Source organism: Procambarus clarkii, chromosome 43 (assembly GCF_040958095.1).
Source record: "Procambarus clarkii isolate CNS0578487 chromosome 43, FALCON_Pclarkii_2.0, whole genome shotgun sequence".
NCBI classification, from domain to species: domain Eukaryota; kingdom Metazoa; phylum Arthropoda; class Malacostraca; order Decapoda; family Cambaridae; genus Procambarus; species Procambarus clarkii.
In genome coordinates this window covers 25,483,537-25,511,203 of record NC_091192.1, presented here as the reverse complement: position 1 = coordinate 25,511,203, position 27,667 = coordinate 25,483,537, and the positions used below count along the sequence as shown (strand labels likewise).

The window sequence follows — 27,667 nt, the reverse complement described above, 5'->3', positions numbered from 1 at the left end:
GGAAGGGCAATAAACCCACGGGTTCAGATGGGACAAGTCCAGAATGAACAGAAGGTCCGCGCAGTCCCGTTCCGGGACTGGAAATAGGCGGGAAACCCACCCGAGAGACGTCGTCGTTTCGACCATGCCCAGGTGAGCCCACTCCAAGATGACCCGACAAAGAGCAGGAGAAGAGGCCTGCCTTGCCAGCCCCGAACCCCCTAAGGGAGGAGGAGCCACCCAACACCACCACAGGCCGCATGAAACGACTCGAAAAGCCCACGAATCATGGGACCAGGCATGAGCAAACAGTTAGAGCCCCCCCCCATCGTCCCCGTTAATGGGGCGAACCACAAAAGGACCGACGTGCCTTGCGAGAACCTAAACAGCGAACTGGGCGATCCCCGCGCCAATCAAAAACAGACGGAACCGGAGGCTGCGCCTGCCCTGAATCTGGCATCAATGGCCTACCACGACGAAAAGAACCCCGAGCCCTGGCACGACCTTTCCAGGGATGGCCCCCCACGAGACCCCCGGAGCAACAACAACTCAGACATAGGCCGACAACTAACCGAGGCCGCCTGCAGGTACTGCACCACAGCAGACTCAGCAAACAGCAACAGACAAAAAGGAGAAGACAACCGAAGAGCCAGGGCCCAAGCGGATTCTAAAGAAGAAGCCAGCACCGCCTGCCGACATGCGAGGCGAGAAGCATAGAACAGCGAAACCGCATCACGCAGTAGCGGTGCAAAGAGCTTCAACAAAAGCAGACGACGCCCGCACTGCGGAGGGCAGCGCACCAAACCCGGCAGCGGCCCCAAGCGCCCCCACATCCAACTCAAGCCAGTCCGAGGACAGCTCAAGGAGGAAAAAGAAACGCAGGGCCAAAGCAAGCAGGCCACGAGTACGCAAATCCTCCACCACCAAGGCAGCCGGAAGGGAAGGAACCTGCACGTGAAGCTACATGACACCAACATCCCGCGTTTTGGGCAAGGGCGAACAAAGAAGCATCGAGATGCTCGAAGGCGCCCCCCCCTTCCCCCAGGAAAACCTGAAACGCTGACCGAGTCTCTCGCCACTCAAGCGGGCAGGACCGACGGAACGCGTGCCAAGCCTCCAAGGAAAAAAAAAGAGGTCAATCTGACAACCAGCACGACTCTGGAACTTCATAACCAACCCAGTACGAACCAGCAAAGCTGTACACGAAGGAACGGGGATCCATCACGAAGGCATAATCCGGGTCGTGCACCTCAGAAGCAGAGACTCCATGCATTGACTGATGCCAGAAAGAAATACATATCCATTCAGCTTGGATAGCTCCGGGAAGCCGACGGGGCTCTTCCCAGAAAAAGCAGTTTGTGGACGTATTATATAATCTGCGGTTATTATCAAATTTACATCTGTGTTATAAACATCCTGCTATACCAGGCTTGTCTTTTAGGCTAAAGATAAAAAAAAGATAAAAAATTTGCCTTATTACTGCTTGGATGGCTAGGAAAATGTTCTAAAATCTTCTCCAATTCTTTAACAATTCTAATTCTAATTAACAATTCTTGTTAACAGTCGTGACTCAAAACTGAGTGTTCACATACGAAGCACAGGGATACAATAAAAAGGATTTAATGACCATAAAGACCGACATTCTTACCATTAGAGGTGACTAGAAAGATTCAAAGTTCATGCAAGAAATATGAACTCAAAGAGACTTCATGCAACTTTTTGTTAGCCTTATTCTTGCCACTTGTCTTGGTGCTAAAAAGGAACTGTTAGATGCAATAGACATTCATAAAAATCTTCCACTAACCTTTAAATTTGCCTTATTCTTATCGTTGGTGTTAACATGAGTGATGTTTTGCTGGTGGAGTGATTCTGCTGGGGTAGGATCGCTCACAACAGTGCTACTAACACTGGAGTTGACAGGCATGGATTCAACTAAAGGAGTGGTAGGTTGAGAGAGAACAGGAATGAGCGGCTGATTTGGTTGAGGAGTGGCAGGCTGACACACTAACGGTGGTGTAGGTCGACACACTAGCGGTGGTGCAGGCTGACACACTAGCGGTGGTGCAGGCTGACACACTAGCGGTGGTGCAGGCTGACACACTAGCGGTGGTGCAGGCTGACACACTAGCGGTGATGCAGGCTGACACACTAGCGGTGATGCAGGCTGACACACTAGTGGAGGTGCAGGCTGACACACTAGCGGAGGTGCAGGCTGACACACTAGCGGAGGTGCAGGCTGACACACTAGCGGAGGTGCAGGCTGACACAGTAGAGAAGGGGCCTCTTCAGTCACTACCCCAGGAACCACAATTATGGATGGTGTGGTTGAGACGCTGGCTAATATGGCTGCCGGTACAACTGCTGCTGCTGCTGCTGCTCTTACTTTAGGTGTTTTTGGCTCTTCCACACACTTGCCTGCTGCACAAAAATATTATTATAATAATGCAGTGCATGAAACATAATAGTACATCTATTCAAATCATTGATCAAAATAATACAGAAGCACACTGCTACACCAAAATAATTGAGGAGCATGCAGCTACTGGTACTTTAACTTGATCCATGGAGAAAATTATGCATGTTGAAGGGTGTAAACAGTAAAGGCAATGAATTTATACCAAATGAAATTGACAAATCAAGTCATCATATTTCACAATCAGGTGAAGTGGGAAGATAAGGGACATGATGCACCATATCAAGAAAAGGCATTGTAGGTACAGTACTAGTACTGTATATTCAGGGCAGAGGTATGTCTCCTGATGGCCTAATTATGCTTCGTAAGAAGTAGAAACTCCAATATAGTACATCTGGAGCATACCTGGATAGGGTTTCAGTAGTTCTACTTTCCGAGCCCAGCCTGGGGCCAGGATCGACTTATGACTGGGTCCAACAGGCTGTTGCTCGGAGCGGCCTGCAGGACCACACATGCACTACAACCCGGTTGGTTCGGCACTTCTTGCAAGAACTTAAACAAATGCTTCTTGAAGACATCCGCTTTTGTTCCAATATTTCTAATGCTTGCTGGGAGAGTATTTAACAGCTATGGACCTCTGATGACAGTGCTCTCTGATTGTGCCTAAGGCACCTCTACTCTTCACTGGTTCTATTCTGCATTTCCTTCAATACCTTTTGCTCCAGTATGTTGTTATTCTACTGTGCAAATTTGGACCTGGCCCTCCAGTCTCTTCCATGTGTGTATTATTTGATACTTTTTTCGTCACCTTTCCAGAGACCACATTTTGAGAGCTTAGAAATAGTTCCAATAATTTAGATATTTTATTGCATTTATGCATACCATATAGTGATTTAAATAGTATTAGTGTTACTGTGGAATCTCTGAATTTGAACATTCACATAATCCATTCTATCATCTTACTCAAATACAGCGGCAGGCAAGAAAATGATAGGATGGATTACAAGAACGTTCAAATCCAGAGATCCCACAGCATTGCTAATACTGTACTACTGTATTTAAATCACTGGTGCTGTCCCATCTTGAGTACAGTACTGCTCTGTACTCGCTTCTCCTTTCAAAGCAGGAGAGCTCTCTGAATTAGAAGGAATACAGAGAACCTATACAACATGCATAGAAATGATAAAACATCTAAATTATTGGGACTGTCTCAATGTTCTCAAAATGTATTCTCTGGAAAGGAGACAAGAAAGGTATCAATTACACTTAACATATACCTGGATCTTACCTGGAGAGGGTCTTGGGAGTTCTTCAACTCCATGAGGCTAGACTCGACTTGTGATAACTTGGTCCAACACGCTGTTGCATGTAACTGCTCGTAGGCACACATAGCCACTACAACTCAGCAGGTCCGTTACTTCTTGCAAGAACTTATCTAATTGGTATTTGAAAAAATCCCCCTTTGTTCAGACAATATTTCTAATGCTTGCTGGGAGAGTATTGAACAGCTGAGGCCCTCTGTTATTCAGTGTTCTCTTATTGTGCTTATAGCACCTCTACTCCTCACTTTTTCTAGTCTACATTTCCTTCCATAATTTTCGCTCCGGTACGTTGTTATTATACGGTGCAAATTTGGAAGTTGACCTTCCAGTATCTTCCGTGTATGTATTATTTGATACCTCTCTCATATCCTTTCCAGAGTACATCTGAAAAGCTTTGAGACGGTCCCAGTAGTTTGATTGTTTATTGTGTCTATGCGTGCCGTGTATGTTCTCTGTATTACCACTTATTTCAGCAATCTCTCCTGCTCTGAAAAGGGAAGTAATTACTGAACAATACTCTAGACGGGACAGCACCAGTGATTTAAATAGTATTTACGTTGCTTTGGGATCCCTTATAAACATCGAAGATACTGGAGGGCCAGGTTCCAAATTTGCACAGTAGAACAACATACTGGAGCAAAAGATATGGAAGGAAGTGCAGAATAGAACAGCCTATCCTCCTGTTTTCATAGTACTTATAAGAAGGATGAGGATCATAGTATATACACTGATGAACAACGCAATTAGAAAGCAGAAATCGGTACTATTGAATTTAAACAAACCGGAAAACTATTTTCTACTCATGTTGCAATGACAAATTAAACTGAACTAAAATAACCTTCATAGGTCTAATACACACTATCTGCGGCCTATAGTGTGTGATCTGAGTAACACAAATTTGTAATAATTATGTTCCTGATCAATTCATCATTATTAGTGAAAATGAAGTCAAATGTGTTTTCTTTTCCAGTTGGTTCTACTATTTGCTGGTTAAGGCAAATCTGTCGCACATCCATATCAGGTCATTTGCATGTGACTGTTTGTTTAGGCTACTTCCTGGTATTCTCTCAGCTATTACTGTATAAGCTAGGTACTACTTCCATTTCAGGTTTCATAGGTTGAAGTCCCCAATCACAAGTCAGCAACCAATCAGCAAATAAAACAACTAGCCAACCACATTTGTTTGCCACTCTCCATAATGTATAGTAGGTCACTGGAAACGGTAGACCTACCAGAAATATGGAAGACGGCTAATGTAGTCCCAATATACAAAAAGGGCGACAGACAAGAGGCCAGTGTCCTTAACTTGTATACCATGCAAGGTGATGGAGAAGATCGTGAGAAAAACCTAGTAACACATCTGGAGAGAAGGGACTTCGTGGCAACCCATCAACATGGGTTCAGGGAGGGTAAATCTTGCCTTACAGGCTTAATAGAATTCTACAATCAGGTGACAAAGATTAAGCAAGAAAGAGAAGGATGCGCGGACTGCATTTTTTTGGACTGTCAGAAAGCCTTTGACACAGTACCCCATAAAAGGCTGATACATAAGCTGGAGAAACAGGCAGGAGTAACTGGTAGGGCGCTCCAGTGGATAAGGGAGTACCTAAGCAATAGGAAGCAGAGAGTTACAGTGAGGGGGTGAGACCTCAGATTGGCGTGAAGTCACCAGTGAAGTCCCACAGGGCTCTGTACTCGGACCTATCCTGTTTCTGATATACGTAAATGATCTCCCAGAGGGTATAGACTCATTCCTCTCAATGTTTGCTTACAACGCCAAATTTTTGAGAAGGATTAAGACAGAGGAGGACAGCTTGAGGCTTCAAGAAGACCTGGACAAGCTGCAGGAATGGTCGAACAAATGGTTGTTAGAGTTTAACCCAAGCAAATGTAATGTAATGAAGATAGGTGTAGGGAGCAGGAGACCAGATACAAGGTATCATTTGGGAGATGAAATACTTCAAGAGTCAGAAAGAGAGAAAGACCTGGGGGTTGATATCACGCCAGACCTGTCCCCTGAAGCTCATATCACGAGGATAACATCAGCGGCATATGCCAGGTTGGCTAACATAAGAACGGCCTTTAGAAACTTGTGCAAGGCATCTTTCGGAACATTATATACCACATATGTCAGACCAATCCTGGAGTATGCGGCTCCAGCATGGAGTCCATATTTAGTCAAACATAAGACTAAACTGGAAAAGGTTCAATGGTTTGCCACCAGACTAGTACCCGAACTAAGGGGTATGAGCTACGAGGAGAGACTACGGGAATTAAACCTCACGTCACTGGGAGACAGAAGAGTTAGGGGGGGGACATGATCACCACATACAAGATTCTCAGAGGAATTGATAGGGTAGATAAAGACAGACTTTTTAACACAAGGGGCACACGCACTAGGGTTGGGGGGGACAGGTGGAAATTACGTGCCCAAATGAACCATAGAGACGTTAGAAAGAATTTTTTCAGTGTCAGAGTAGTACTGTAGACAAATGGAATGCATTAGGAAGTGATGTGGTGGAGGCTGACTCCATACACAGCTTCAAGTGTAGATATGATAGAGCCCAGTATGCTCAGGAACCTGTACGTTAGTTGATAGACAGTTGAGAGGTGGGACCAAAGAGCCAGAGCTCAACCCCCACAAGCACAACTAGGTAAGTACATGATTACACCAATCAACAAATAACCAACCACAAACCAACAACCAAAAGCCACCAATCAACAAATACATAATAACCAACCAACCACAACCCACCACGTAGGTAAACACTGCCATGGGAGTAAGACGGGAGAACCCACACCAGCTGACTATAATTACACCACCACCTGACCCCCTCTGCCAAGTACTCTAAATTCTGACCTATATGGAACAGACACCCCCACCCTTCACGTCTAGGCTTTAACATGTCAAAACAATAAAGATATACATATGTGGTCATTTTCTTCCTTCTAGGGCTTTAACCTGAGGTTACACTGAAACTGAAGATCAATGGCCCCAGAGCCCAGTCTCTTGGTTGGTTCTCCATTAGGCTGTCAGACACCGCTGCATGCAGTCCAACATACGAATTTTTAACTATTTATTATGCATTTCTACCTATCAATGGCTTAAACACTCTTCCAGGTTTGTTTCTTTGTATCATTTTAATCTTACAAATTATTTAATGATATTGAACAAATCCACAAGGCCGTGATGAGGGTTCAAACCTATGCACGGGATATTGCCAGAAGCACTTTAGTCAACTGTACCACGACATGGTTAAAAGAATTGCAACCTGGAGTACCACTGCCTTCACTACGATCCTGAAGCTACTCCGAAGCCCAATTGGGGTTTCACACAATTTTCCCGTGCACCCGGGCTCTGTCAACCAAATGTTCTATCTCTATGCCCTTACTTCAATACACACAACCCCCAAACATACCAGCGATACAAAGATGCGAGAAACAACTATACAGCAAAAAGGAGAGAGGCAGAAAGAAATTTTGAAAAAGGGATTGCAGACAAATGTAAAACAGAACCGGGCCTATTCTACAAATTCATAAACAACAAATTGCAGGTAAAGGATAATATCCAGAGGTTGAAAATGGGAAACAGATTCACGGAAAATGAAAAGGAAATGTGTGAAACATTAAATGAAAAGTTCCAAAGTGTGTTTGTACAAAATGAAATCTTCAGAGAACCAGACACAATAAGAATTCCAGAGAACAACATAGAGCGGATAGAGGTGTCTAGAGATGAAGTGGAAAATATGCTAAAGGAGCTCGGGAAGAACAAAGCAGCTGGCCCAGATGGAGTTTCACCATGGGTTCTGAGAGAATGTGCATCTGAACTCAGCATTCCACTTCACCTGATCTTTCAGGCATCCCTGTGTACAGGAATCGTAGCAGACGTGTGGAAACAGGCTAACATAGTTCCAATCTACAAAAGTGGCAGCAGGGAAGACCCCCTCAATTATAGACCTGTATCATTGACAAGTGTAATAGTGAAAGTATTGGAAAAGCTAATCAAAACTAAATGGGTAGAACACCTGGAGAGAAATGATATAATATCAGACAGACAGTATGGTTTTCGATCTGGAAGATCCTGTGTATCGAATTTACTCAGTTTCTATGATCGAGCCACAGAGATATTACAGGAAAGAGATGGTTGGGTTGACTGCATCTATCTGGACCTAAAAAAGGCTTTCGACAGAGTTCCACATAAGAGGTTGTTCTGGAAACTGGAAAATATTGGAGGGGTGACAGGTAAGCTTCTATCATGGATGAAAAATTTTCTGACTGATAGAAAAATGAGGGCAGTAATCAGAGGCAATGTATCGGAATGGAGAAATGTCACAAGTGGAGTACCACAGGGTTCAGTTCTTGCACCAGTGATGTTTATTGTGTACATAAATGATCTACCAGTTGGTATACAGAATTATATGAACATGTTTGCTGATGATGCTAAGATAATAGGAAGGATAAGAAATTTAGATGATTGTCATGCCCTTCAAGAAGACCTGGACAAAATAAGTATATGGAGCACCACTTGGCAAATGGAATTTAATGTTAATAAATGTCATGTTATGGAATGTGGAATAGGAGAACATAGACCCCACACAACCTATATATTATGTGAGAAATCTTTAAAGAATTCTGATAAAGAAAGAGATCTAGGAGTGGTTCTAGATAGAAAACTATCACCTGAGGACCACATAAAGAATATTGTGCAAGGAGCCTATGCAATGCTTTCTAACTTCAGAATTGCATTTAAATACATGGATGGCGATATACTAAAGAAATTGTTCATGACTTTTGTTAGGCCAAAGCTAGAATATGCAGCTGTTGTGTGGTGCCCATATCTTAAGAAGCACATCAACAAACTGGAAAAGGTGCAAAGACATGCTACTAAGTGGCTCCCAGAACTGAAGGGCAAGAGCTACTAGGAGAGGTTAGAAGCATTAAATATGCCAAAACTAGAAGACAGAAGAAAAAGAGGTGATATGATCACTACGTACAAAATAGTAACAGGAATTGATAAAATCGACAGGGAAGACTTCCTGAGACCTGGAACTTCAAGAACAAGAGGTCATAGATTTAAACTAGCTAAACACAGATGCCGAAAAAATATAAGAAAATTCACCTTCGCAAATAGAGTGGTAGACGGTTGGAACAAGTTAAGTGAGAAGGTGGTGGAGGCCAAGACCGTCAGTAGTTTCAAAGCGTTATATGACAAAGAGTGCTGGGAAGACGGGACACCACGAGCGTAGCTCTCATCCTGTAACTACACTTAGGTAATTACACTTAGGTAATTACACAGAAATCACAACAGCATGATATATCAAATGAACAAATCCACAAGGGTCGTGATGAGTCCATATCGGTTCGATGTGTGTGTGATGTGTAAAACCCCGATTGGACTTCGGAGAAGCTTTGGGATCCTAGTGAGGGCAATGGCAATCCAGGTTGCAATTCTTTTAACCATGTCGTGGTACAGTTGACTAAGGCGCTTCTGGGAACATCCCGTGCATAGGTTCGAACCCTCATCACGGCCCTTGTGGATTTGTTCATTTGATATATCACGCTATTGTGTATTTAATGATAACCTTGTGGTTACCGTGGGATGATTTCGGGGCTCAACATCCCCGCGGCACAGTTCTCGACCAGGCCTTGTTACTGGACTGGTCAACTAGGCTGTTGGACACAGATGCTTGCAACCTGATGTATGACTCACAGCCTGGTTGATCAGGTATCCTTTGGAGGTGTTTATCAAGTTCTCTCTTGAACACTGCGAGGGGACAGCCAGTTATGCCCCTTATTTGTAGTGGAAGCATGTTGAACAGTCTCGGGCCTCTGATGTTCATAGAGTTCTCTCTCGGAGTATCTATTGCACCTCTGTTTTCCATTGAGGGTATGCTACACATCCTGCCATGCCTTCTGGTCTAATGTGGTGTTATTTCTGTGTGCAGAATCAAGACCAGCCCCTCTAATATTTTCCCATGTGTGTAAATTATGTATCTCTCCAGCCTGCTCACTAAAGAATAAAGAATTAAGCATTAAATCCAATAATTTAGATGTTTTATTGAGTGGATTCTAGCAGCAAAAGCTCTTATCACTGATCATTGATCAGTGATAAAATTTTATCACTGATGTCTAAGGAGTTGCAAAATATTGATCTATATCCAATAATTGCTGCATAATAACTGCTTCTCTTAATTCTTAGCTACTGTATTAATAAATAATAGCTACAGAATAGCTGCTTATTTAATATCTATTAATAAACAAAGAACTATAAAAAAAATTAATTCATAAGACTTGTAAATTAAATGCACTATCTTAAACATCAAGGCCTTGACAGGTTAACATAACATGGATTCATAAAATTTTAATCTGACTGCGGAAGAACTACTATGGCAACAGCAACAACTTAAATGCCAAGTGGACAGTTTCCCTTGCCTTAAACTTCTTGACAGACCCGGTACCCACATGCTTATCCCACAAACGGCCAAGGTTAAGAAGTTATCATTCCAATATCGGCAAAATTTTTGAAAAGTATAATAATCTATTAGTTAAAGATACGTATTAATAAGAGCTTATGGTTTAGGCAACGGCCAGATTAGGAAAAACTTCTCTCCTTTTTGGCTTGTATAAATAGGTGACCGCTGGTAATGATCCACTAGCTGGTCGAAAGGTTTGGAATTTTCGTTGACCAAAAGCTCAAAAGTCAGTAATTTCTCCAGCTTTGAAAGGGGGGCTGTTATTATGCAACAGTATTCCACTTTAGAGAGTACTAGCATACCTGGAGAGAGGGTTTCAGGAGTTCTTTTACTCCCCAAGCCCAGCCTGGGGCCAGGCTCAACCAACTGTCTTGAAAAATATCATCATCGGTATGGCATCTCTTGTTTAAAAGGTTTTTGTTTTCTAAGCTGTCATTTTTCTTGCAGTTGAGACGGCTATTTTATTACTGTATGTTCTTTAAAGGAAAGGTGTGTAAAGAACATTCGGTTGTACATCAGTGGGTCAAATATGTACAAATGTGAGTCAAGAATGCCTGGTTGAATGCCAGTGGGTCAATAATATCAGGATGAACAGCAGTGGGTAAAGTATGTCTAGATGTACACAATTGGGTCAGGCACGTCTGGATGTTCAGTACTGAGACAAGTATGTCTGGATGTACACAAGCGTTAGGGTTAGGTATGTTTGGATGTACAGCAGTGGATCAATTATGTCTGGATGTACAACAATGGTCAAGAATGTCTGAATGTACAGCAGTGGATCAGGTATGTGTGGATGTCCAGCGGTGTGACGGGTACGTGTGGATGTTCAGCGGTGTGACGGGTACGTGTGGATGTCCCGCGGTGTCTCGGGTACGTGTGGATGTCCAGCAGTGTCTCGGGTACGTGTGGATGTCCAGCAGTGTCTCGGGTACGTGTGGATGTCCAGCGGTGTCTCGGGTACGTGTGGATGTCCAGCAGTGTCTCGGGTACGTGTGGATGTCCAGCGGTGTCTCGGGTACGTGTGGATGTCCAGCAGTGTCTCGGGTACGTGTGGATGTCCAGCGGTGTCTCGGGTACGTGTGGATGTCCAGCGGTGTCTCGGGTACGTGTGGATGTCCAGCGGTGTCTCGGGTACGTGTGGATGTCCAGCGGTGTCTCGGGTACGTGTGGATGTCCAGCGGTGTCTCGGGTACGTGTGGATGTCCAGCGGTGTGACGGGTAGGAGTGGATGTCCAGCAGTGGGTCAGGTATGTGTGGATGTCCAGCAGTGTGACGGGTACGAGTGGATGTCCAGCGGTGGGTCGGGTACGTGTGGATGTCCAGCAGTGTGACGGGTACAAGTGGATGTCCAGTGGTGGGTCGGGTACGTGTGGATGTCCAAGGGTGTGAGGGGTACGAATGGATGTCCAGCGGTGGGTCGGTTACGTGTGGAAGTCCAGCAGTGTGACGGGTACGAGTGGATGTCCAGCAGTGGGTCGGGTACGTGTGGATATCCAACGGTGGGTCGGGTACATCTCGATGTACAGCGGTGGGTCGGTTACGTATGGATGTACGGCGGTGGGTTGGGTACATGAGGATGTACTGTGGTAGGTCGGCTACGTGTGGATGTACAGCAGTGGGTCGAATACATTTAGTCACAATAAAGTGGCTGAAAATTAGGACGCCCAACTCACATATCTGAAAGTAAGGAAGCGACGACATGTGGGTCCATCGTAGTCCATCATAGGACGTGATAAGGGTTCACCACGGACCCAAACATTGTCACATCCTTTATTCTCACATGTCTCAGCTGGATGTTTAAGTTCGTTATGTTTGCCTTTCAGTAGATGTTTAACCCTATCTTCATTTTTGTCTAGCAACTTAAGACTATAGACAGTTACCACCACTAATCTGGGTTTCCTGTCCATATTCTTACCTCAAGTTGATAGGCAAAACTCAAGACTGAACATTTGGTGGGATGCCAGAGCATCTAGGTAAAGCGCCACCACTTGGTTTGATGTAAAGTTTTTTGTGCATTTGCCTACAAGTTTACTTTCGTTTTGTAAAGGACTTTCATCAATTTCCTCTGCCATTATTGTAACTGATGGGTAGTAAACCAGTGTTTTCGTATGGAGTCTTAGGACAGGAGGATGTGTGTTGGTGCCTCCGTGAGATGGCTGTCAGCTGGGTTGTATCTGGGGCAGTAATCGCTTACCACCCTTGTTCCCATCACAACATTCGCCCCTATTATTTATGTGATTACATCTTTCTTGTCTCCTGTGTTAAAAAGTGAACTTGATAAATACCTAAATGATATTTGATTAACTGGGTTGTGACTCTCACATCAGACTCCGTGCAGCGGTGTCAAAACAGCCTGGTTGACCAGACCACCATCCATGACCATCTGAGACCGGGCTGCGGATACATTGATCCTAGGAGCAGACTCAAGGTAATTTCAAGGTGAGGGTAGCCTTAACCCAGCCACTATCCACCACATCACCTATTGGTGGAGGCAGACTCCACACACAGTTTCAAATGTAGAAATGATATTTTCAGTGTCAGAGTAGTTAACGGATGGAATGCATTAGGCAGTGATGTGGTGGAGGCTGACTCCATACACAGTTTCAAATGTAGATATGATAGAGCCCAGTAGGCTCAGGAACCTGTACACCAGTTGATTGACAGTTGAGAGGCGGGACCAAAGAGCCAGAGCTCAACCTCGGCAAGCACAACTAGGCGAGTACACCAGCCCACTCTCGTGACCATTCCCAACCTCAAAAAACTGTTATACTAGAGTGTCTTATCCTAACCTACCAGAAGACCCCCTAATAGAAAACAGGGCACTGTATAAATGTTGCTAGCCCCACTACCACTGTCTAGTACGACAGTTTTGGCCTTATATAAGTTTACGTCAAAATGCAACGTGCTATTAGGAGGACGGGTTCCCCATACAGCCTGCCTCACCCCCGTCCCACACACACACCTTTATTTTTGTGTGTATTTTATATTTATTTGTATGTATTGTGTATTTTTTTGGCTTGCACACACACACCTTATTTTTGCATCAGCAAATAATGAGAGGAATGATTCTATATCATCTGGAAGATCATTTACATATACAGTATAAGAAACAGTATGGGTCCAAGGACTGAACCCCGAGAGACTCCACTTGTGACGTCTCGCCAATCTGAGACCTCACCCCTCACAATGACTCGCTACCTTCTGTTACTTAGGTACTCCCTTATCCAATGGAGTACCTTCCCGTTCACTCCTGCCTGCATCTCCAGCTTTCGTACTAGTCTCTGGTGTGGTACTGTGTCAAAAGCTTTCTGGCAATACACAAATATGCAGTGTGTTTGTGTGTGGAAAAAAAATCAGTTGACTGACAGTTGAGAGGCGGGCCCAAAGAGCCAGAGCCCCCGCAAGCACAACTAGGCGAGTAGAGACCAGCACACAGCCAGCCTCACCACCGCCAGTCATGTCACACCCTCCGCAAGGTGACGCAACGAATCCATGTTCTTTCTCGCCGGTTCTCTGAGTCAACTCTAAAGAAGGGGGTGCGGATGGGGGGGGGGGAGAGAGAGAGGAAGAGGGCGAGAGAGAGAGGAAGAGGGAGAGAGAGGAAGAGAGAGGGAGAGAGAGAGGGGGGGGAGAGTGGGGGGAGAGGGGAGGGAGGGGGGGAGAGGGGAGGGAGGGGGGAGAGGGGGGGAGAGGGGGGGAGAGGGGGGAGAGAGGGGGGAGAGAGGGGGGAGAGAGGGGGGAGAGAGGGGGGAGAGAGGGGGGGAGAGAGGGGGGAGAGAGGGGGGGAGGGGGGAGAGAGGGGGGGAGGGGGGAGAGAGGGGGGAGAGAGGGGGGGAGAGAGGGGGGAGAGAGGGGAAGGAGAGAGGGGAGGGAGAGAGGGGGAGAGAGAGAGAGAGAGAGAGAGAGAGAGAGAGAGAGAGAGAGAGAGAGAGAGAGAGAGAGAGAGAGAGAGAGAGGGGGGGGAGAGGGGGGGGAGAGGGGGGGAGAGGGGGGGGAGGGGGGGAGAGAGGGGGGGGAGAGAGGGGGGGAGAGAGGGGGGGAGAGAGGGGGGGAGAGAGGGGGGGGAGAGAGGGGGGGAGAGAGGGGGGGAGAGAGGGGGGGGGGAGAGAGGGGGGGAGAGAGGGGGGAGAGAGTGGGGGGGGAGAGTGGGGGGGGAGAGTGGGGGGGGAGAGTGGGGGGGGGAGAGTGGGGGGGGAGAGAGGGGGGAGAGAGAGGGGGGAGAGAGAGGGGGGAGAGAGAGGGGGGAGAGAGAGGGGGGGAGAGAGGGGGGGAGAGAGGGGGGGAGAGAGGGGGGAGAGAGGGGGGAGAGAGAGAGGGGGGAGAGAGAGAGGGGGGGAGAGAGAGAGGGGGGGAGAGAGGGAGGGGGGGAGAGAGGGAGGGGGGAGAGAGGGAGGGGGGAGAGAGGGAGGGGGGGAGAGAGGGAGGGGGGGAGGAGAGAGGGAGAGGGAGAGGGAGGGAGGGAGGGAGAGGGAGAGGGAGGGAGGGACGGAGGGAGAGAGGGAGGGAGGGAGAGGGGGAGAGGGGGAGAGGGGGAGAGGGAGAGAGGGAGGGAGGGAGAGGGAAGGAGGGAGGGAGAGGGAGGGATGTATGCACTAATGTATGCACATTCGTACCTGGAGTTGCTTGGTGATTTCAACTCGTGACATATAAAATAGGACAATGTGACCATACTAATATAGCAGAGATACTCCCAGGAAGCAGTCTGAATGAAGTCACACACAAATGACCTCTTGCAGACGTGTGACACATTTGCTTTAAACCAGCAAATAGTAGAGCCAACTACGAAAGCAAACATCCTAGACCTTATTTTTACGAACAACGATGAGCTGATTAAGAGACAATGATTACAACTATTTGTTACGTAGATCACAACCTGATCAAAGTTCAGACACTCATGGGCAATAGACCTGTGCACAACCAGTCTCAAATCCCAGAGGAGGAGAATTCACCAAATTCAATTTTAATATCGAACTGATTAACTGGGAAGGAATAAAGCAAGACTTCGCTGAACTATGCTGGGAAGAACAACTACATAATGCAGACTCAGACCAGTGCTACGAGAAAACAGTCACTGTACCACTAGAAACATGGAGACGGCACACACCACTAACACAAAACAAGAGACATCAAATCCAAGAGAAGCAAAGAGAGCAGAAGGCCATAAAAGAGAGAGAGAGAGAGAGAGAGAGGAACCCGAAATACTTTTTCTCGTATGCAAAAACAACAACAAAAACTGTCATCCAGCATCGGGCCCTTGCACAAGGACGATGAAACGTCCCAAAAGGGAAGAAAGCACAAAGGGAAGGGAAGAAAGCACAAAGGGAAGGGAAGAAAGCACAAAGGGAAGGGAAGAAAGAACAAGGGGAAGGGAAGAAACGGAATGAGAGCCAAAGGAAGGGGAAGCAGGAGCAAAGGAAAAAAGGAGGGGAACCTTAATTAAACCAGCTCCCTATTTCACTTTATTAAACCAGTTTCCTAAGACATCCTATTAAGCTAGCGTCCTATTTCACCTTATTACCACAGTTCCTTATTACATGTTATTCAACTAGCTCCCTATTGCACCCTATTAAAACAATTTCCTATTGAAACCTATTAGCAGGTGTCAAACAATAAGGCCTTCCCAGACCGCCGCCGTGACGACAGACAATACAGACACGCCAAGACAAAGAACAGAGAAGCAAAACTCCAGCTGACTGTACCATTGTCTTAATGCGCAACTGACAACAATGTCTTGGAGCGCCTCCCCCGACCCCCCCCCCCCCCCCACCCTCGGGCGGAATGCCTTACAAACAACAATTTAATTTCCCCATTGAACTTGCTATTATCACACCTCTGTATACATATAATTAAACCATCTCGTCTACCGCCTTGTAAGTGTAAGTATCATACCATCCAAGTATCCAGTATATCAGCTTCATCATCTACTCATCTACCGCCTTATTTATGTCTACCATGAACAAATCCACAAGGGCCGTGACGAGGATTCGAACCTGCGTCCAGGAGACCCAGGTATGTCTCCCCTTGTTAAAGTCAAGGTACACAACATCACACGCCTTACCACTATCAACTGCCTCAACTATGCTGGAATAAAAAGATAGCAAATTTGTTAAACATGAACGACCATTTGTAAAACCATGTTGCGACTATTTACGTTTTTAAATATATTTAATTTATTAATTTATGTTTTTCACGATGAAGGCGAATTGTATTTGCAATTATCGATTCAAGTAACTTTCCCACAATAGACGTTAGGCTAATTGGCCGATAGTTTGACGCAAGTGATCTATCTCTTCTTTCTTAAAAATTGGTACCACATTAGCAACCTTCCACGACTCTGGCACTGTCCGACTCTATTGATTTATTAAATATGGAAGACAGTGGGTCACAAAGCTCCTCTTTGCATTCTTTAAGCACCCTGGCAAACACTTCATCCGGCCCTGGGGATTTGTTTGGTGTGAGTTTTACTATTTGTTTAATTACATCCTCCCTGGTAACTGATAAACTACCTAAGAAGAACATAAGAACAAATGTAACTGCAGAAGGCCTATTGGCCCATACGAGGCAGTTCCTATTTATAACCACCCAATCCCACTCACATACATGGTTCAACCCGTGCTTGAAACAATCGAGGGACCCCACCTCCACCACGGTACGCGGTAATTGGTTCCACAAATCTAGGACTAGAAGGACTAGTCAACCTGTCCTCGTCCCCACCCATATAGACTTGTTCAGCTGAAGGCATGTTGTTAAGTTCCTCTTTAGTAAATACAGATATAAAATATTTATCAAAAATACTACTCCTCTCTTCGTCATTATCCGTTATTTGACCTGTCTCAGTTTTTAATGGACCTATCCTTTCCCTAATCTTTGTTCGATATAACTAAAAAAAAACTTTAAGATTTGTCTTTGCTTGCCTTTTGTGCCCTCTGTAATGCTTTAAGAACATAAGAACAAGGGCAACTGCAGAAGGCCTATTGGCCCATACGAGGCAGCTCCTATCTATAACCACCCAATCCCACTCATATACATGCCCAACCCGCGCTTGAAACAATCGAGGGACTCCACCTCCACCACGTTACGCGGAAATTGGTTCCACAAATCAACCACCCTGTTACCGAACCATTATTTACCCAAGTCTTTCCTAAATCTAAATTTATCCAATTTATACTTTTGCGCTACCGCTCACAGGATGAGTATGGGGTGCACAATAAACTAGCCGCCTTTGGCGGCAACAATCAAATCAATTGCCCTACTATGAGAACTTCATAGTTTCTTCCTTATCTCTTTTTTTTAACATTTCTAACCAGTTGTACAAATTCCTGTTCTAAACTGACTTCCCCATTCTTAATCCTTTTCTACCACGCTCTCTTTTTTTCCTACAAGGTTCTTCAGATCCTTTGTTATCCACTTTGGGTCATTAGTATTCGATCTATTCAATTTGTACTACGTTCCTGTGCTTTGCTTCCTTTCAAATGTGAAGCGACTGTACATCATACTCAACATTAATCCAACGACAGCAGCGGCATTAGATGCAAATTTCACAGCGACTACAATGATTAGAAAAGCAGTTGAAGAATGGGACACACTAGAGAATATTCGCCAAGATAATAAGAACAAATGTAACTGCAGAAGGCCTATTGGCCCATACGAGGCAGCTCCTATTTAAAACCACCCAATCCCACTCATATGCATGTCCAACCCACCCTTGAAACAATAGAGGGACCCCACCTCCACCACGTTACGCGGCAATTGGTTCCACAAATCAACAACCCTGTTACTGAACCAGTATTTACCCAAGTCTTTCCTAAATCTAAACTTATCCAATTTACACCATAATGTTATTAAAACAAGACTAAAACCAGTGCGCTAAAAACAGAAGCAAAAAAGAAACGGGGAAAAGGAGGAAACCCCACCTCCATTTAAACCTTTGGCCCAAATATTACAGTAACAAGGTTATTGCGAATAACCGAACTCAATCACGGACTCACTATAGCCTGTGCTATATGAACATTTCGTTCCCAGTAGCTAAATCTAAAAACAATAAACCTTGTGTTCTTGCTTCTACTGTCTCTGCGTTGGTATGAGATCTTGAGGTGGGCAGGTTATCTTGAGGTTATCATGAGATGATTTCGGGGCTTTAGTGTCCCCGCGGCCCGGTCCTCGACCAGGCCTCCACCCCCAGGAAGTAGCCCGTGACAGCTGACTAACACCCAGGTACCTATTTTACTGCTAGGTAACAGGGGCATAGGGTGAAAGAAACTCTGCCCATTGTTTCTCGCCGGCGCCATGGGATGCGAACCCAGGATCCACAAGTCCCAGCGTGCTGTCCGCTCGGCCGACCGGCTCCCTTGCTCGTTAAGATTTCTTAACATTCATCCCCGGAAGCTTCACAAGGTAGGTACAAGGTAGGTAGAGATGGAATGCATTAGTCATTGATGTGGTGGAGACTGACTCCATACACAGTTTCCAAATGTAGATATGACAGAGTCCAATAAGCTCAGGAATCTGTACACCAGTTGATTGACGGCTAAGAGGCGGGACCAAAGAGCCGAAGATCAACGCCCGCAAGCACAACTAGGTGAAGCTATGCGGGATAAGGTCATGAGCCAGCCGGCGCCTTTAACCACTACCGGTATTGACTGCTACACACGGCACTCTAACCTAACACCCAAGACGCTCTGGCAACACTCAAAGACAATAGTATATACCAGAGAGCAAGGAAGAGGTTTGGGAGGAAGAGGTAGGAGAAAGGAGATGGAATGGGGATAGAGGGGGAGAGGGAATGTGTTAGATAAGAAGGGATGGATGAGGGTGAAGTATAACAAACACAAGACCTTGCCAACTAACCCACCACAAGCATCACCAGTCACTCCACCAAGTGTAGTCGACAAGTGTAATGCACTCAAGGAAGAGGCAGTTGACGTCCTGTTCCATCCACAACTTTAAAAAAAATATGATGAAAACCTTAATGTGAGAGAGGTACTTACTGCGCCGGACGGCTAGAAGGCGGGGCATAAAGAGATCAATTGTACTCCCCGGTAGTTACTCTCAGGTAAGCACCTTAAGCGGGCCAAGATTCGTCAAGCATATATGCAACCAATTACGAAATCTGTACATCTATCCTTAATCCTGGCGGCTTTGTTTATATTTATTAAACAGTTTACGAGCTTAGAAACTTCACAAAACTAAGGTTGTTATTGTTATAAACAGACCAATTTTGGTCCAGTCTATTGGAGCAAGTCTATCAAAGCTCTTGAATCACAAGATTCGAGAACTATTCCACAAACGTGGAAGCTTGCAACCGTAGTACTATAAATTATACAAAATGAGGACGATAACTCACTAAAGATGCCATCCACAAGAACTATTGTGGCATTGTGAGCGGCCCGCAGGCCCACATATCCACCACAGCCAGGTTGGTCCGGCACTCCTTGAAGAAAACAATCTAGTTTCCTCTTGAAGATGTCCACGGTTGTTCCGGCAATATTTCTGATGCTCGCTGGGAGGACGTTGAACAACCGTGGACCTCTGATGTTTATACAGTGTTCTCTGATTGTGCCTATGGCACCTCTGCTCTTCACTGGTTCTATTATGCCTTTTTTCCATATCGTTCACTCCAGTATGTTGTTATTTTACTGTGTAGATTTGGGACCTGGCCCTCCAGTATGTTCCACGTGTATATTATTTGGTATCTATTTCGTCTTTCTAGTGAGTACATTTAGAGAGCTTTGAGACGATCCCAATAATTTAAGTGATTTACCGTATATGTTTTCTGTACTCCCTCTATTTTAGCAATCTCTCCTGCTCTGAAGCGGGAAGTGAGTACTGAGCAGTACTCAAGACGGGATAACACAAGTGATTTGAATAGTACAACCATTGTGATGGGATCTCTGGATTTGAAAGTTCTCGTAATTCATCTTATCATTTTTGTTGCTGGTGCAATATTTGCTTGGTTTAGCTCTGGCCTACTGGTCCATGCCGCTCTTCACCTCACTCTCAGTTATATAGTCCCATGCTTCAGCTATATTGTTTGCACCATCACGGGAAGACATCTCCCGTCACGCAGGGTGCAGTTCCACCTCCACAGATCTCCAGTATCAGCTCTTGATACTGGTAATGGCTCAGAAGGGCCACCACTTACGGGCTATTCATGCCCTGTGCCACCTTTTGAGTGGCTTAATCTTCATCAATCAATCAATCAATCAATCTATATTGCGTAACTCTGGTTTCCCTTCAAAACACACAAATCATAAGCAACACATATATTGTATTGTGTTACGCATATTCTGCCTTGGAAAATGTCGATAGGGTCAACGAACTCCTCTAAGCGCCAAGCCCTACAAAATAAACTTTGGAGAGTTAATTTTTCTAAAGTGAAGATGGTCATAAGAAATAAAGGAGATCCTGGGATCCTTTATACGTAGGTTCCCACTATAAGCAGACCTGATTGTTTTGTACCATGTATTTCGCTGAAGTTCTTCATTTTTACCACACCCATGTTCAGGCCATTGCTGTTAAAACTGTTATTTTCTACTGCCCAATCGAAAAACGGTTTTAGTTAATAATCAGCTTGTAGTTTACTAATGTACCTCGGTTGGGGTTCTATCAGGTTCTGTTTTTCTACTCCGCAAGCCCGGGCGAGGCCAGGCTCGACTTACACAACTTGGTCCAACACACTATTGCTTGGAGCGGCCCACAGGCCCACACGTCCACCACAGCCCGGCACTTCTTGCCGGACCAACATCAATAAATTTATTTGCATAAAAGTATCCAGCTTTTTCTTGAAGGCTTTCAATTTTGTTCCGGCAATATATCTTATACTTGCTGGGAGAGTATTGAACAGCCGTGGACCTCTGATGTTCAGTGTTCTCTGATCGTGCCTCTGATACCTCTACTCTTCACTGACTCTAATCTACACAAGTCATTTTCATGCTGATTTTTGCATCATCTACAAGGGCTGACAAGAAGCCGTCACTTGTATGTTTCTCTATACCCGAGATTAGAATGAGAGAGCTGTGGTGCAAGGACTGGGCCCTGGGGCATGCAGCTTTTCAATGCACTTGGTTTTGATCTTATTTAATTGTCTGTTACTCTTCGCATTCTGTTTGAAAGTTGAAAATCCAACGCTCCACTTTAGCCGTTATTCCTGTGGATCTCAGTTTATAGGCTATCACTCCATTATTATGAGATACAACATGTATACAAAGCACAGCTCAAACCTGCTTACCTCTTCCTGGTCCAATTTCTCACAAGAAAACTATAAGGACTATTTGTTGTTGTTGTTAAGATTCACCTACTGGGAACAAAACATTCCAAGTAGCACGGGCTATGGTGAGCCCGTAGCGGACTTACCTGGCACAGGAGCGGGGCTATAACTTGAGGGTCCTAAAGGACTAGTAAGCAAGACATTAATCAACTCTAATAAATACATCACGACAAGCAGACAACACTGTCAGACACTATGACCACCTGTGACAACACTGTCAGACACTATGACCACCTGTGACAACATTGTCAGACACTATGACCACCTGTGACAACACTGTCAGACACTATGACCACCTGTGACAACACTGTCAGACACTATGACCACCTGTGACAACAGTGTCAGACACTACGACCACCTGTGACAACACTGCCAGACAGTATGACCACCTGTGACAACAGTGTCAGACACTACGACCACCTGTGACAACAGTGCCAGACACTATGACCACCTGTGACAACAGTGCCAGACACTACGACCACCTGTGACAACAGTGCCAGACACTACGACCACCTGTGACAACAGTGCCAGACACTATGACCCACCTGTGACAACATTGCCAGACAGTGACCCACCTGTGACAACATTGCCAGACACTATGACCACCTGTGACAACATTGTCAGACACTACGACCACCTGTGACAACAGTGTCAGACACTACGACCACCTGTGACAACACTGCCAGACACTATGACCACCTGTGACAACATTGTCAGACACTACGACCACCTGTGACAACAGTGTCAGACACTACGACCACCTGTGACAACAGTGCCAGACACTATGACCACCTGTGACAACATTGTCAGACACTACGACCACCTGTGACAACAGTGTCAGACACTACGACCACCTGTGACAACAGTGCCAGACACTATGACCACCTGTGACAACATTGCCGGACAGTGACCCACCTGTGACAACAGTGCCAGACAGTGACCCACCTGTGACAACATTGCCAGACAGTGACCCACCTGTGACAACATTGCCAGACAGTGACCCACCTGTGACAACACTGCCAGACACTATGACCCACCTGTGACAACATTGCCAGACAGTGACCCACCTGTGACAACAGTGCCAGACACTATGACCACCTGTGACAACACTGCCAGACACTACGACCACCTGTGACAACACTGTCAGACAGTGACCCACCTGTGACAACATTGCCAGACAGTGACCCACCTGTGACAACAGTGCCAGACACTATGACCACCTGTGACAACACTGCCAGACACTACGACCACCTGTGACAACAGTGCCAGACAGTGACCCACCTGTGACAACAGTGCCAGACACTATGACCACCCGTGACAACATTGCCAGACAGTGACCCACCTGTGACAACAGTGCCAGACACTATGACCCACCTGTGACAACATTGCCAGACAGTGACCCACCTGTGACAACATTGCCAGACAGTGACCCACCTGTGACAACATTGCCAGACAGTGACCCACCTGTGACAACAGTGCCAGACACTACGACCACCTGTGACAACATTGTCAGACACTACGACCACCTGTGACAACATTGCCAGACAGTGACCCACCTGTGACAACAGTGCCAGACACTACGACCACCTGTGACAACACTGCCAGACACTACGACCACCTGTGACAACACTGTCAGACACTATGACCACCTGTGACAACACTGTCAGACACTACGACCACCTGTGACAACACTGTCAGACACTATGACCACCTGTGACAACAGTGCCAGACACTACCTGGTTGATACCTGGTTGATGGGGTTCTGGGAGTTCTTCTACTCCCCAAGCCCGGCCCGAGGCCAGGCTCGACTTGTGAGAGTTTGGTCCACCAGGCTGTTGCTTGGAGCGGCCCGCAGGGCCACGTACCCACCACAGCCCGGCTGATCCGGAACTTCTCTTAGAAAACCGTCCAGTTTTCTCTTGAAGATGTCCACGGTTGTTCCGGCAATATTTCTTATGCTCGCTGGGAGGACGTTGAACAACCGCGGACCCCTGATGTTTATACAGTGCTCTCTGATTGTGCCTATGACACCTCTGCTCTTCACAGGTTCAATCTTGCATTTTCTTCCATATCGTTCACTCCAGTACGTTGTTATTTTACTGTGTAGATTTGGGACCTGACCCTCCAGTATTTTCCAGGTGTATATTATTTGGTATCTCTCTCGTCTCCTTTCTAGAGAGTACATTTGGAGAGCTTTGAGACGATCCCAATAATTTAGGTGTTTTATCTCGTCTATGCGTGCCGTATATGTTCTCTGTATTCCCTCTATTTCAGCAATCTCTCCTGCTCTGAAGGGGGAAGTGAGTACTGAGCAGTACTCGAGACGGGACAGCACAAGTGACTTGAAGAGTACAACCATTGTGATGGGATCCCTGGATTTGAAAGTTCTCGTAATCCATCCGATCATTTTTCTGGCTGACGCGATATTTGCTTGGTTATGCTCCCTAAACGTTAGATCGTCGGACATCATTATTCCCAAATCCTTGACATGCTGTTTTCCTACTATGGGAAGATTCGATTGTGTTTTGTACCCTGTATTATGTTTCAGATCCTCATTTTTGCCGTACCTGAGTACCTGAAATTTATCACTGTTAAACATCATGTTATTTTCTGCTGCCCAATCAAAAACTTTGTTGACATCTGCTTGTAGTTTTTCAATGTCTTCAGCAGAGGTAATTTTCATGCTGATTTTTGTGTCATCTGCAAAGGACGACACGAAGCTGTGGCGTGTATTTTTGTCTATATCAGATATGAGAATAAGGAACAGTAGCGGTGCAAGGACTGTACCTTGAGGTACAGAGCTTTTAACATCGCTTGGACTCGATTTTATCTGATTGACTGTTACTCTTTGTGTTCTGTTCGACAGGAAATTGAGTATCCAGCGTCCTACTTTTCCAGTTATTCCCATTGACCTCATTTTGTGAGCTATCACCCCATGGTCACATTTGTCGAACGCCTTTGCAAAGTCTGTGTATACAACATCTGCATTTTGCTTTTCTTCTAGGGCTTCTGTGATTTTGTCATAGTGGTTGAGTAACTGTGACAGACAGGATCTTCCCGCTCTAAATCCATGTTGTCCTGGATTGTGCAATTCATTGTTTTCCATAAAACTAGAAATTTGATTCCTAATCACTCTTTCAAACACTTTTATTATGTGTGATGTTAGTGCAACTGGCCTATAATTTTTTGCCAAGGCTTTACTCCCCCCCTTGTGCAACGGAGCTATATCTGCAGATTTAAGTGCTGCTGGTATCTCCCCGGTATCCAGGCTCTTTCTCCATATTACGCTGAGTGCTCTCGCTACTGGTACTTTACATTTCTTTATGAATATTGAATTCCATGAGTCAGGCCCAGGAGCTGAGTGCATAGGCATATTATCAATTTCTCTTTCAAAGTCTTCCGAGTTTGTGGTAATATCCGTTATATTATCTGCAGCTTGAATGTCATTCATAAAGAAGCTGTCTGGGTCATCAACTTTCATGTTGTTTATTGGTGTGCTAAACATAGCCTCATACTGGCTTCTTAGAATTTCACTAATCTCTTTGGTGTCCTCTGTGTACGTACCTTCATTTGTAATTAACGGTCCAATACTGGTCGAGGTTTTGGATTTTGATTTTGCGTATGTGAAAAAATATTTCGGATTTTTCCTTATCTCTTGTATAGCTTTCTGTTCCAATTCCATTTCCTCAGACTCATATGATCGCTTCAACGTTTGTTCTATTTCCTCAATCTCCCTGCTTAGGCTTGTTTTCCTTGCTTGTGATAGTTGTGTCTGCCGAAGCATTTCCGTTATTTTTTTCCTTCTCCTGTACAGTCGTCTCCGTTCTCTTTCTAGAGTGGTCCTCTTTCTGCCCCTCCTCACAGGTACGTGCTTCAAGCAGACCTTGTAAGCTTCAGCTGTCAGTTGAGCTATTCCCTGTGTGGGAGTTTTGTCGCTTAAGACCGTCTCCCATTGAATGGTTGCAAGGTCTACATTTATTTTTTCCCAGTCAATCCTCTTATTGTTGAAATTGAATTGATTGAATATTCCTTCTCGCTTGTTAGGTCTCTTAGACCTACTACCGTTATTTATGCTAGTTCGCACTTCAATGAGCTTATGGTCTGAGTATGAAGTATCTGAGATTGTGATATCCCTGATTAGTTCATCATTGTTTGTGAATAACAAGTCTAGTGTGTTTTCGTTCCTAGTTGGTTCTGTAATCTGTTGATTGAGCGAGAATTTGTCACAGAATCTACGACCACCTGTGACAACACTGTCAGACACTACGACCACCTGTGACAACACTGCCAGACACTACGACCACCTGTGACAACACTGTCAGACACTATGACCACCTGTGACAACACTGTCAGACACTACGACCACCTGTGACAACACTGTCAGACACTACGACCACCTGTGAAAACACTGTCAGACACTACGACCACCTGTGACAACAGTGCCACAAACACTATGACCCACCTGTGACAACACTGTCAGACACTATGACCACCTGTGACAACACTGTCAGACACTATGACCACCTGTGACAACATTGCCAGACACTATGACCACCTGTGACAACACTGTCAGACACTACGACCACCTGTGACAACACTGTCAGACACTATGACCCACCTGTGACAACACTGCCAGACACTATGACCACCTGTGACAACACTGTCAGACACTATGACCCACCTGTGACAACACTGCCAGACACTATGACCACCTGTGACAACACTGCCAGACACTATGACCCACCTGTGACAACAGTGCCAGACACTATGACCCACCTGTGACAACAGTGCCAGACACTATGACCCACCTGTGACAACACTGTCAGACACTATGACCACCTGTGACAACACTGTCAGACACTATGACCACCTGTGACAACACTGTCAGACACTATGACCACCTGTGACAACACTGTCAGACACTATGACCACCTGTGACAACACTGTCAGACACTACGACCACCTGTGACAACACTGTCAGACACTACGACCACCTGTGAAAACACTGTCAGACACTACGACCACCTGTGACAACAGTGCCAGACACTATGACCCACCTGTGACAACACTGTCAGACACTATGACCACCTGTGACAACACTGTCAGACACTATGACCCACCTGTGACAACATTGTCAGACACTATGACCACCTGTGACAACACTGTCAGACACTATGACCCACCTGTGACAACACTGTCAGACACTATGACCCACCTGCGAGTATTAGAGCCCCACCAAGAGTGCCAGGGCCTCGGCGTGAAGACAGTATGCCAGGCCAGCAGCTGGGGTGCCAGGCAGCTCGGGGCCTGGTGTACACCACACTCTCCTCCTCACTACCCTTCAACCCAACTACGTACAGCAAATTAGGTAGTTACACAGGAAAGTATGTAGAGTGTAAGGCCGTAAGTGGAAATGTAAGCATTAGGTGGGTAGGTAGGGAGGGGGAAGAGTGGGTAGAGGGGGAGGTGGTGTGGCTAAGTGTGGCTGTGGGAGCACGGAGAGAGAGAGAGAGAGAGAGAGAGGAGAGTGGCAGCCAGCCACTTACTACACTGTCTAAGGCTCTACTGAAGCCCAGATGTGGCCGCCACCAACACTGGTGCCCCCGCCCCCCCCCCTACACACTCATCACTAACCTCTCCACCTCCGCCCATCTCCGCCTCTTTCCTGCTCCCCTCCCCCCACTTTCCTTATTCACTAACCTCTCACACACTCACGGCTCCCTGACAAGGGAGAGCAAGCTTACCTTTGCTGCCAACACCCACACATCGTGTCAGCAAGGCGGACAGTCCGCCTGCTTTCAGAACTCTCACTATATTTCTCATTTCTAAACTTCCCTTCACCTACGCCTCTCTATGCTCTTTACCCCCCCCCCTCCTCCCAAACAAAAAAAAATCACATGATCCAAGACAAGGTGTGACATCAGCACTAATCTTGTTGCAAACCTTTGCACATTTTCAATTTTAAAGATATGCATTCCAAGCAGGTGCTGCATATTCCAGTACGGGTCTAACAAAAGCTGTGTAGATTATTTGGAATGTGTCATGATTTAGGTTTCTAAATGACCTAATGTTTGCCAGCGTCCCATATGCTGTCGATGTTAACCTGTCTATGTGTGCGCCTCGGGTGTTAGTGATGGAATTATATCCACTCCCAAATGTGTGTCTCAGACTCCTTCAGTTGCCTTCCATTAATAGTGTAGACACCCGCGGATCT

General features: G+C 45.8%; 1 protein-coding gene across 5 annotated transcripts in view; it reads right to left on the bottom strand.

Annotated features, from left to right (window-relative positions):
• larp (La related protein) overlaps positions 1-27,667 on the bottom strand; it is a 118,687-nt gene that overhangs the window by 43,939 nt on the left and 47,081 nt on the right. For 3 of the 5 annotated variants that reach the window (XM_045738774.2, XM_045738773.2, XM_045738771.2), the window contains exon 2: positions 1,784-2,397. In XM_045738774.2, coding sequence (XP_045594730.2) covers positions 1,784-2,397 — 614 coding nt within the window. Of the gene's footprint in view, positions 1-1,783; positions 2,398-26,668; positions 27,016-27,667 lie in introns of those variants that run through there. The other 2 variants (XM_045738776.2, XM_045738772.2) reach the window with 2 other exon arrangements.